The 12,525-nt window shown below is 38.5% G+C and overlaps 1 protein-coding gene across 4 annotated transcripts in view; it reads left to right on the forward strand.

The window, feature by feature from the left end:
- Sik3 (Salt-inducible kinase 3) overlaps positions 1–3,127 on the forward strand; it is a 45,633-nt gene extending 42,506 nt beyond the window's left edge. For all 4 annotated transcript variants that reach the window (XM_064042770.1, XM_064042769.1, XM_064042772.1 and 1 more), the window contains one exon: positions 223–3,127. In XM_064042770.1, the coding sequence (XP_063898840.1) occupies positions 223–1,821 (1,599 nt within the window). In that variant the 3' untranslated portion in view covers positions 1,822–3,127. The remainder of the gene's footprint in view (positions 1–222) is intronic.
- Positions 3,128–12,525: the final 9,398 nt, after the last annotated feature.

Here is a 12,525-nt window from a genome sequence, read left to right on the forward strand (position 1 = left end):
CTGCGCTAAGCGTTATTTAACTTCATGATAAGTTGACCCATGTGGCTGTTACTTAGTCCTATGTTACTAACTTCTCAAAAATAATTAGAATATAACCTAACTATCAATTCTAGAATAGCCTTTAAAAAGTTCCTTTGCTTAATATCTTCGGTACCAAAACAATTAACTACCAATTAATTTTTACTTTCTTCAAATAATTAATCACCATATTTTTGTTCACAGGACGTAGCGCTAAAAATCGGCATCAACCTACACGCGCTATATTCCCCCCACGTGAACATATCGCAAGAAATACTAAAATCCATTCATTCTTACAACAACTTCGCTTTACTATCCGGCCACACCTCTCCTGCCAGCCCAGGGTCCCCACTCCACCAGATCACCGAAGGTCTCAGCTACCTGCACACGGGGTCCATAACTAGAGGGACCCCTCAAGCATCAGCGACACCCTTGGACCTCAGAAGCAACATAGATATGGATACAGGACAGTACCAACAATTACACCCTTTAGTCCACTCTCAAATCCACATGGTGACCCATAGGTCTTTGAATAACTCCCCTATTTCGAACCCTGGGTCTCCCTTAGATATGATTCAAGAAGAAATAGGGAATGGGTCACATTTGGACAAGAATTTTCATGAAAGCATGAGGTTTGTACCTAGTTTTGCTCCAACACATCCTCAGATAAGTTTGACAGATTGCTTGGGGTCAGAAATTACTCTTGTGGCTTCGTCGTCTGAAGATAGTATGGACAGCTTAGAGAATACGAAGTACGCTTTACCACAGTTCGTGATCTCTGAACCATCTGACTTGGATGATCGGCCGTCTATAACTAAGGGGATTGGGAGGAAAGTCAGCCAGGAGACAGAACAGCCAGAGCCGAAAGAAGAAGTAATTGCTGATAAAGACGCGGAAATGCAATCCCCTAAAGAAAGTGTGGATGAAACGGCGAAATTCTTGACTGAAGAACTAAAATATCCAGGAAGAAGAGGGAGTGATAAGTCGCTCGGTTTTAGCGATGATTCGCTAAGCAATGACTCGGCGAATGCGTCACCGAATTGCGAGCAAAACATACAATCGATATACTCGAATATTGTATCGATAAGTTCCGGCTTCAGCGAGAATCGAGGGAGCTTCTCAGAGCATCGAGAATCGTTCTCATTCTCGGATAGAGGGAGTTTCTCAGAGAGAGGTGATTTTGGGAGGTCCTCGTTTTCCGAAAGAAGTGATTTCGGCAGAGGGAGTTTTTCTGAAAAGGGAGAAACTCCAAGGTCTTCTTTCTCCGCTCAAGGTACGTTAGGAGAAGTAAAAGAATACTATGAAGATGTGTATATGTCTCGGGATAACAGCCGACAGTGTTTGGAGAAATGTGATGAAGAAGGGACGCCCCCTAGCGAAGAAATTGAGAAACTGCAGAGGTCCACAATGGACCTCCGACTGACTGAAATCTGTAGGCCTGAGGAGAAAATACCAATACTACTAAGTCCCCAAAAGGTTTCCTGTGTCCAAGAGTATTATGAAGTTACTTTATCTACAGTATGTTCCAAGTTAGATTCGCAAAGGATAGTAGAGTTACTGAAAGAAGCGATTAACACGAGGGTTCCACCGCAAAATATATTTGTGGAAACAGACCAGAAAGATGGCGACGGAACCCTAACTGGGTATTTGAATCTAGAATATTCTGGGGGCATACAAATCGAGCTGGTCTTATGTGAAAACAAGGCGATGGAGAAAAAAGGCTTGAAAATGCGACGGATATCCGGTGACCAGAGAGAATACGGTAAACTATGCGAACAACTAATCACAAGTTTAACTGTCTAACTTTATATTTCCAAAAAAATACCAGCCGGTATTACTAACACAATGTTTAACTCATCTGTCAATCTGACGTTTTATTTGAACTGTCAAAGTGACGTTCATGAAGTACAATTTTGACAGCTGTCAAATTTAACTTTCAACGGATTTTTGCCGTTTTCGAATGCATTTAAAGTTTTCCCGTTTCATTCCTGTTGTGTGAATTAAAAGCAGATTGGTATGTCGAAAGATTTTGAAAACAAAATTGTGTGAAAAAGCTCGCTCGGCCACGATATATTTCAAAATTGTTCACTTTATTCAATTTTTTTTGAAGATCCTAGGTATATTTATGCGACAAAACTCTTAAAGTTTAATGTTTTTATACAGTAAGCGTCCAATGAGTTAGTAATTCTGAAGTTAGTCATTTGACTCTTTGCGCATTTACATATCCATACAGATATTATATGTAGAGTTGCTTTGCCTGTGTGAAGTTGGCTACGGTTGAAAAATGCTACTGCGGACGCGTGAAATGACAAATGCCTAAATTCAGAATTGCAAAGATACTTGGTGTGAACTGTACCTATTATATGACATATTTTTTTCTTGTAAATGTTTGGTCTTGGACGCGAGCGAAGGCGAAAGATATAATAAGTGATAATTGTGCAATATTAGGTATGAATCAAATTGTGTACAGTTAGCGAGAAAATATACGTATTCTACGTAAAACATAAAAAATATATCTATCAGTTTAAACGGTATTTTACAGAAAAAAATTAAAAATAGTTTTTTCAGTAATCGCTGACTGTACCAGAATATTGGTATTTTTAAATAATATATAAATTCTTCCTATTACTTGGGATTTAACATTCCGTCTAAAAATCTTTATAAATTGTAATATTTTGGCCCAATATACTTTAAAAGCCAAATTACACCGACAATATAAACGTCAGTTTTCTTAAAACAACTGTCCACTATGAATTTTTACGTTCAAAATCAAAGTAAACAATTGTTTTAAGAAAAACTGACGTTTGTGTTATCGGTGAAACTTGTCTCACACGGTAGAACTGTCATTCTTATGTCAAAAGGGCCATTTTGAAAAATAATTCCGTATTTTAAATTCATCTTGCTAATATTGATAAATTAAAAATCCGTCTTTAATAAAGAAAAGCTTTCTAAAATCTCTGACTCGTGATTTGACAAATTATATTTTATTCTGTAAGTTACATACTAAAGAATTGACTATCTATGTACTTTTATTTACTATGCGAGTAAAATTATTATTTTATTTTTATCGTACATAACTTTTGCATGCTACATTTTACAAAAGTGTTTTCCCCAAAAGCAATAGTCATTGCAATATAAGCTATATTCAGAGCGGTCAATTTATTTGGCAAGACTTGTTCATGTCTTATTTTAAATGTCAAATCATATAATTTTTGCGCATAAATGAAGATGTCAGGTTTTCATCGCATAGTAAATAAAATAAAATCAAAATAGACGCATTTACTAAAAGAGAAATTAATATTAACAACACAAGAACAATGCATAATACATATTTAAAACTACAATGTACATAATAGAATTAGTTTACGGTTTATTCGTAATTAATTATGGTTTTTTTAAATACCGATAAAATGGCGCAAATAAAACTGTAAATTAATTTTAATAAACACGTGTTTATAATCCAAAAAAAAACGAGAATATTTGCACATATTTGTATATTACGCGAACTTATTTATTATTCCAAATAATTATAGTTATGTAAGAATAAAAAAATACTTTTCTCCTAGAATTATGAATTCCACTTTGAGAAATTTTTAAAGTTGATGCTTTGGATTGAAATATGATTTTAATTTAAACTGAGTTTATAATACAAACATAAAGGTACGTTTTGAATACTAGCTGCAAACTGCAACTGCTGACCACATATTCGCCTGTTTTCATGCACTCGGCACGTGCGGTCGGCAGTTGCGGTCAGAAGCTAGGATTCAAAATGCACCTTAATTTTACGATGTTTTTACATGTCAAATTATATATTTTTTTGACGTCATAAATGAAATTGCCTTAAATGAAAGCAAATGTTTTTAGGAAATATATTTCAGTCCAATCCAACAATTTGTATAGATATTAAGGTTGTAAATAGCATAGCTTTAAGTATAGGTATAGTTGAAAATATATTAAGTGATTTTTTTTATGAAAACTTTTATTTTTAATTTCTGAAGGTTAGACAGTAAGTTTAAACTAATTTCTTAGTTAACAGTAATCATGTTTGATTCTGAATAAATTTTCGTTTAATATTCCTGAAAAATAAATTTTTTTGTCAACTGCAACACTAAGAAAAAAAATGATAAAAGATTTCATTTAAAAAATACTTGGCATATTTTCAAAAAACATATAATTACGGTCTATCAAGTCGTGTGACAGATATTTTAGAAATATTATTTTTTTTTGCAAAATGTCTCCATTTTGTAAAAACCAAAGGTCTGTCTGGCCTATTTTTTTTTTCTTAAAATAATCTGTAATACGACTATAGACGTAATATTTATTAGACATAAGTGTCATATTGCCATAAGTAATAAAAACTAGATATTACGTTAAATCGACGTGTAAATATTATTTTAATAAATTCCGATTCCATAATGTTTTTGGGTTTTTTCTTTTTATCCATAATTAACTCTACCATTACATAAAAATACTGAACTGAAATCCTAATACATAATTAACTATTAATTTACACTAATTAAAACTTTGTAAAGGCTCCGAAACTATTGACACGATTTTTTACTGTTGGAAAGCTACACTATCTCTAAGGGAAGAAGTAAATAATAGTCAGTAATAGTTAATAGTAGTAAATAATCTCAATAAATAATACCTTCGTACCTTTTTTCGTAGCTTTTCTTATAAACTTCCCCTCAAAACAATCAATAAAACTTTAGGATACTTTTTTACTCATCCGTGAACACAAGTACCTAATAAAAAGAATTAACATTAATATCCTTTCTCCAAGAAAAGAACCCCACCAAGGAAATTACTAACCAAATTATAAGCAGCCACAATTGACAGGAAATGTATGCAAAACTGTGTAGGTACGGTATCATGGCGGCACTTCCTCCTTGCAACAATAAAAAGGATATCCCATTATACCGCGTTTGCCCCATTTCCGTATGTGGGATGAAGAAAGTTATTACGTCATTTGCCGCCAAAATCCGTTTGACAATTGGTTGACATTTGCATTGTCAAGTGCGAATGGCGGACTTTTTTTGGTGTAGGTTGTGACTTCCCGAATTTGAATTGAGACGGATGTTTCGTCATTGATTTTAGCGAATATATTTGTCACTCATTTCCGTTAGTGTCCTGAGGGAAGCTGCTTCCCGCTTCAGGATAACAAGTGTCAAGGTATGTTTCTGACATGAAAGTATGTTTTCATCATAATCTTTTCGGTAGTTTTATGTACCTACAGTCCTACAAAAAATTGCGTGGGTGTACGAACCAAGTACCTAAGAGCTCAGATCAAATAAATCAGACTTTTACTAACTAAAATCTACCTATAATAACCTATGTTTCTTCTGGAGCACTATGGCCGCGGTTACTTTCAAAATTCAGGCACTTTGGTCTTCGAAACATGGAGATTAGTCTATGAGTGCTCGCCCATCCAAATCCTGACCGCACCAAGGTTCCCTTAACCTACATCAGTTCGGAAATAAATACTTAACCCAAAGTACCTACAATTTAAACCGATTACAACCAAAACAACAGGACATACGTAATACCACTAAAACAAATAATAGCTCGATGAAATGCGATAACTAAATACATAAAAACCTCTTATCATTTCCTTTATAGATTCTATACGAACACAGGAAAATGCTATCCGCTGCGAGATTATAATCAAATAAAAACGGAAACAGCGTTTATGACGACACGAAAAAGGAAGTACGAAATAATTGGACTTCCATAAATCTTTTAGCTAATCCTCCATGGTTATAAAAAAGATCATTAACTGTCTACACACTACAAACTTTTAGTCGGCCGATAGTTTGTTTGGGCTCATAAGTCAGTATGAAGATGAATGGTAGTACGTACATTACAAATATCAGATATTTAGCCGGTAGGTATCAGACCGACTGAAAACTTTGATTGGAAACAAGATTTTCTTTAAAAAATATTTTTTGCCAACTGTCGGGCGACTGTTTAGTCTGCAGTGTGTGGGTATTTTTACCAATTATAGCTTTTATTTCAAGAGCGTTAAGATATAAAATGCATTTTAAAGTTAGTTTCTGCTCGAGTTAGTATAAAAAGGTTGATTTAGTAATGGCCGCCACGTGTTAGGCTGCATGCCACACGCCTGTGCCTTCTGCGACAAAAAAAGGATGTGCAGGGGTTTGTAACATTTTAATTGACTTCAAATAGTAACTACATATTTTATTTTTATGCAACGATATTTTACGATTTTATATTTTTATTCAATGACTTATATATTACTTATTCACATTCAGGTGAGTTGTAAGATTAATTATGAATAATTAAAACATTACTTCATCAAGTAGGTAGGTACGGTAGACCGCACATCAGTGGTAACTGTCATGCACCTTAACTCAATAGTAATAAGTTTGTATATATGTATAGTGTGTACATTGTAGAAAGCTGTCCTGGGCATGACGTTAAACTGCCTTGCATTCGACATGTACAATCGAATGTATTATAGCGGTTCTCTCCCGCGTTGTACAAAAAGTCTGCTTCGGCGAGGAAGGCAACCCACAGCAGATATGTGACGGGCTTGGCGGACTCGGCGTAGCAGCACGGCATTTGTGGAAGGCCTAGGGCGACGGTAGGGAGCGTATAGTTACCGTCGGCCAGACATATCATCCAAACTCTCCTCTAGTCGTAGCGGTTTTCCGTTCCACTAGGGATAGGAGGGAGAGGACGAGTGTGTGCATCTGTGTTTGCGCGAACACTTATGCACCTTAATATTTCCTGCGCACCTGACTGCTTCCGAAAATGGACTCCGATTACAGCTAAGTCCCGTGGCGATGGGTTGAGGTAGAGAGGCCTGGTTTGATGCGAATCAGGCTTTGTCTGATGCCTGCACACGGGCGGCTCTGGGGGTGTATGTATGTACGCCGTGGTCGCTTTCGTTCTGCACATGGGGTGACAGAATGGATTCGGCAGCACCCAGGGCGACAAAGCAGCCCTATTTAGGGAGGCACTGCTTTCCCTGCTCAGCCAGGGAGGGGACTAGAAAAGGTGTCCCAAAAAATGCTCACCCTGACCTAAGAGAGGGTAGTAACCACGGCTGCCTCTGCATCTATTTATTGCGTGGTCGAAGTTCTAAAGTAAATAAAAATAAAACACCATCTACCAATTTGACTTTCGGCGCGTGGAACGTTCGGACACTTCTTGATAGTGATGCCAACGCCTGTCCCGAGCGAAAAACCGCCATAGTAGCACGAGAACTTCATCGCTATAATGTCGATGTGGCTGCTCTCAGCGAAACACATCTTGCTGACGAAGGGGAGCTGGTGGAACACGGCGGCGGGTATACTTTTCTGTGGAAAGGTACTGCTGCCTCTGAACCGCGGCGGTCTGGTGTTGGTTTTGCTATCAAAAACCATCTTTTGAGGCATCTTCAGGAATATCCTGTTCACATTTCTGACCGCGTGACCACACTGCGCCTTCATCTTGACCATAACAATTATCTTAATGTCATCAGTGTCTATGCTCCAACGCTGGATAAGTCTGATGACATCAAGGATAAATTTTACGAGGAACTGACACATTGTCTCGAGCGCGTACGCCCCAGTGAACAGATCCTACTACTGGGTGATTTTAATGCCAGGGTCGGGCGGGACTACGAAGCCTGGCCTAAAGTTTTAGGCAGACACGGTACAGGCAACATGAACAGTAATGGCCGACTGTTGCTTAGTCTTTGTGCTCAATTCGATTTGGCTATTACGAACACTATGTTCCGACTTCGCGCCAAGCACAAGACAACGTGGATGCACCCACGATCAAAACACTGGCATTTGATTGATTACGCAATTGTAAGACAAAGGGATATTTCCCAAGTCCAAATAACCCGCGTAATGCGAGGAGCACACTGTTGGACTGATCACCGGCTTGTTGTCACTAAATTGAATCTTTGCCTACGTCGTCCCCGCAGATCAGGCAGAGCGAAGCCTGCGCATTTAAACGTAGATTTGCTTCAGAATCTCGGGACTAGACAACAGTACGTAGAAACCTTGGCTAGTACGCTTCCATCACTAAGAAACGGTGCGAGGGATGCCGATGCTGAGTGGGGAGCTTTATCTTCTCATATTCTGGACATCGCTAAAAGTACTTTGGGTCTTAAAGTCCGTAAGAACGAGGACTGGTTCGATGAGAATGATGAAGCTCTCATGGCTGCAATCGGCAAACACCGTGCCCTTCTTAGGGAAAGTAGCGGAAAAAAGCAAGGCAAAAGTGCTGCAGAGATAAATAAGAGTGACCTGGAGCTGCGGAAACTAACTAGGGAAATAAAAAATCGGTGGTGGCAGGAAAAAGCTCGGTATATGCAGTGGCTCGCAGACACTAATCAGCTCGGAGAGTTCTACGGTGAGGTTCGAAAACTGATTGGTACCAAAAATTCGCTGAAGGTTCCTTTAAAGTCCAAGGACGGTAATGACCTTCTAGAATCCAGAGACGCCATTTTAAAGCGGTGGGCGGAACACTTTTGTTCTTTGCTTAATTGTGATCGATCAGCAGATCTAGAATACATCAGTTCGATACCTCAATTACCTGTAGCAAATCTGCTGGATCAGCCACTGTCACGTAACGAAATTGTTCTTGCTATTAAACAACAGCCAAACAAACGCGCGGTAGGCATGGACTCTTTACCGGGAGAATTGATCAAATATGGTGGTGACGAGTTGCATTCCGCCATTTATGAACTTTTTGTCCATTTGTGGGAAACGGAACGTATTCCAGCAGATTTCAAAGTCTCTCGCATCTGTGCTTTATACAAAAACAAAGGCGACCGTTCTGATTGCAACTCCTACCGCGGTATTTCTCTTTTATCAGTCCCTGGGAAAGTCTTTGCTAGAGTATTACTGAACCGCCTAATGACCCTATCTGAAAAGATTTTGCCGGAAACCCAGTTTGGCTTCCGACCTGACCGTGGTACTTGTGAGGCGATTTTTCATTGCGTCAACTACAAGAAAAGAGCCGTGAACAGGGCGACAGCTATACCTGTGCTTCGTCGACCTTGAGAAGGCTTTTGACAGTGTGCCTCGAGAAGCCCTCTGGATAGTACTGAATAAGTTAGGATGCACGGATAAATTTGTAAGGCTTCTGAGACTCCTGCATGATGGCATGGAGTGCTGTGTCGCTGTCGATGACGATCAGTCAGACTTCTTTCCCGTTACCTGTGGGGTGAAGCAAGGGTGCGTGCTTGCGCCTACACTGTTCGCGTTGTACTTTGCAGTCGTAGTACGCGATGCCTTACAATTGTCATCCGATGGAGTTCGCATCCGTTTCCGCACCGACGGCAATCTTTTCAATCTAGCCAGGTTTAAGGCACGCACTAAAGTATCGTATGCCCTGATCACCGAGATCATGTATGCTGACGATCTGTGTTTCGTGGCGGAATCCCCAGAAAGCCTGCAACAATTGATGTCCAATTTTCACGAGGTTTGTCAAAAATTTGGCCTGAAGATCAGTGTCAAGAAGACGGAGGTTATGTCCTTGGACAATAACGGTCACGAGACACTGACTATAAGACTCGGTGAGGACTCGTTAAAGCAGGTTGATAAATTCCGTTATTTGGGGAGCACATTAACATCGAAGTGCGACCTTGATGTAGAGATCAACAGCAGAATCGGTGCTGCTGCCGCAGCATTCGGCAAGTTGGATGCCAAGGTCTTCCGTTCCCATGATCTTAAACTGGCTACAAAAATATCGGTTTATATGGCAATAGTATTGCCTAACATCTTATACTCTGCTGAAACGTGGACTGTGTACCGCCGGCATATCCGCACACTAGACCAGTTCCACCTCAAATGTCTACGTAAAATACTTAAGATCCGATGGTCTGATCGTGTGCGAAACACCGAAGTGCTGCGACGAGCCAATGTCGGTGGCATTGAGGCTTACCTTATGCGGCGACAGCTTAGATGGTGCGGTCACGTGTCACGTATGGCGGAGGAGCGAGTGGCTAAGCGCATCTTTTATTGCGAACTAAAGGAGGGCAAACGAAAGCAAGGCGGACAGTTCCTCCGATATAAAGATGTGCAAAAACGTCACATGAAAAAATGTGACATTGAGCCTTCGCAATGGGAAGGGCTAGCAGCCCAACGGCCTGATTGGAGAGCTCTAGTTAGAAACAAAGTTTCTGACTTTGAGGAGCGTCGTCGGTCAGAGCTTGACTCTAGACGCGACGAACTGAAAGCCCGACCACCCGCGGCAATCAGTTACAATTATGATAATGGTGTGCTCACATGTCCGCAATGTGCGCGGACCTTCTCAAAGAAGATTGGCTACTGTAGTCATATGCGAGCACACCAGCGACAATTATCTGTACGGAGTTGAGGCAGTCGCCGTGACCGAAATCGGTCTGGAGTCATCATCATCATCATCACATTGTAGAAATAAATTTCAATAAATAGTACGTAGTGTATAAGTACGATTTTCCTATAAAACTGTTACCACTGACCTGAAGTTGACTGTACCTAATTAGAAAAAATAGATACGTCTACATTGTATAATAAATAGTCATTTAACTTAGTTTGGTCACGTAATGCTGCTCTGAAAACTAAAAGTCTATTAATCAATCGTATGAAAACTAAAATATTAAACTGTCTTCCGACATTACAAAAAAAGTTGACAATCCCCAATTTTTTTGCATAACCGACAAGCTGTCAAACTGACAGCTATCCTCAACGGATGCCTGCAATCTTTCATTTTTATCCTAAAATAAGCTGTTTGTCCCCAAATCCGGCTTTACGCAACATTTGTTACTAAAATAGAATCCTATTTAAGGCTTATTGTCGTTATAATAAAAGATTTTTTTACGTCATCTGTCATTGTATACTTTCCCGCCATTTCCGTTATGACATTCTTAACTTTTTTTTATTGGACGTGTGTCGGTCATGATCATGGTTATCAAGTTTTTGAGAAACGGAAGTTGTTTTAATGGTCATCTGTTTAAATATAATGTAGGTAGCTTTGTCGGTAGGTATTAGGCTAGTTAGAGTCTGGCCAACGAAAGCTGTCCAAGAAAAAAGGCGGCAATTTTAAAAAATCAAGAGCTGGCAACCCCGGCTATACGCTGCTTAAACGGAGTTGATACTTATTATTATTCTAAACTAATAAGCGATATTTATATCAGTGTTTCATATCAGAACATTACGACTATAATAACATTATTAAAAATGCCATAGCATAGCCATTTTTTAACTTCTGCATGCATTGAAGTCCACAGGGATGAATTAAAAAAAAAGTTATTACAAAACGTTTATTTGATGGATTTTTTTCTAAGTACTGTGTTTCGCTCGCAAACATTTCATTATTTTCGAGAGTTTTCAATTTCTTTACTGTTTCCGCAATTGTAAGTTTTGTTTCCTCGTAGTCGTTGTCCTCGTTAATATTATCTGAAAAGTAGATACATCGTGAAAACTATTGCGTTTTTTGCAAATAAGTCAAAAGTATCAAGATGTTTCAAAGGAAATTCAAAAAACTAACCTAAAAGTGAAAAGACTGAATCCAGTCGTCGTATTTTCTCTGCAAATTTCTGATTCAAATCACTTTGTACGTCTTTATATTTGTCAATCATAGTAAATAGAAGCTTTCTCGTCGAACTTTTGATTGTTTTCGGCATTATTTTATACAAAACCAATGAAAAGAAGATGAAATAAAATAACAAACTGACTTTTTAAGAAACGTCAATGGGACAATTTTGACAGTTCTAAAACATTGCCATATTAAAAGTTTAGAAATTAATTCGTAGTCAGCTTTCGTTGGCCAGACTCTAGATGAGGAATGGTATTAATTTTCAGTGTTTTCTTGGTTGAAGGATTTAATAAACTTTGTAATAAAGGATCATTAATTTTGACAATAAATATGTAATGCGGAAGAATGAGGCTCATGTTTTAGTTAAGGAAATATTAATTGTAAGTAAGTACTATGTCGAATTAGATTAAGTCTGTAAAGGCATAGTAACTTTGAGATGAATAAATAAATAAATAATGTTGTGAGGAAGGTGATGAGCATGAATATGGATGGATATAGTGGAAGAGGAAGATCAAAGTAACGATGGATGGATGGTATGAAAGTCGACAAGGCTAGAAATAATATTAGGTACTAAGTTGACGGCAGATAGGAGAGTACCTATGGAAGGCGAAAACATGCTGCGCCGACCACAAATAAAATCGGGATAAGGGCAGGAGGATGATGATGAAACATGAGAGTACAATTAGTAGTAATTTGTTCTTCGTGACGTATGGTTTCAGTAATGAATGCAACGGCACAACAGGTGTTAAGTTTTCTAGCCTATTATAACTATTATACAGACTTATCAGATATCTTTTGTTGACCAATAACCAAAAGATATGTAAATCTGCTTCCGTCCATCTCACCATTTAGACGTGAACCTACCTCAAACCGGAAAAAATAATTAAAATTAAAACCTAAATCGCCCGCGGCCACAGACTACAAATCATTCACAAGTCACACGTGAGCTTAGAGCATGTCATCAACTGG

Source organism: Helicoverpa armigera, chromosome 29 (assembly GCF_030705265.1).
Source record: "Helicoverpa armigera isolate CAAS_96S chromosome 29, ASM3070526v1, whole genome shotgun sequence".
NCBI classification, from domain to species: Eukaryota; Metazoa; Arthropoda; class Insecta; order Lepidoptera; family Noctuidae; genus Helicoverpa; species Helicoverpa armigera.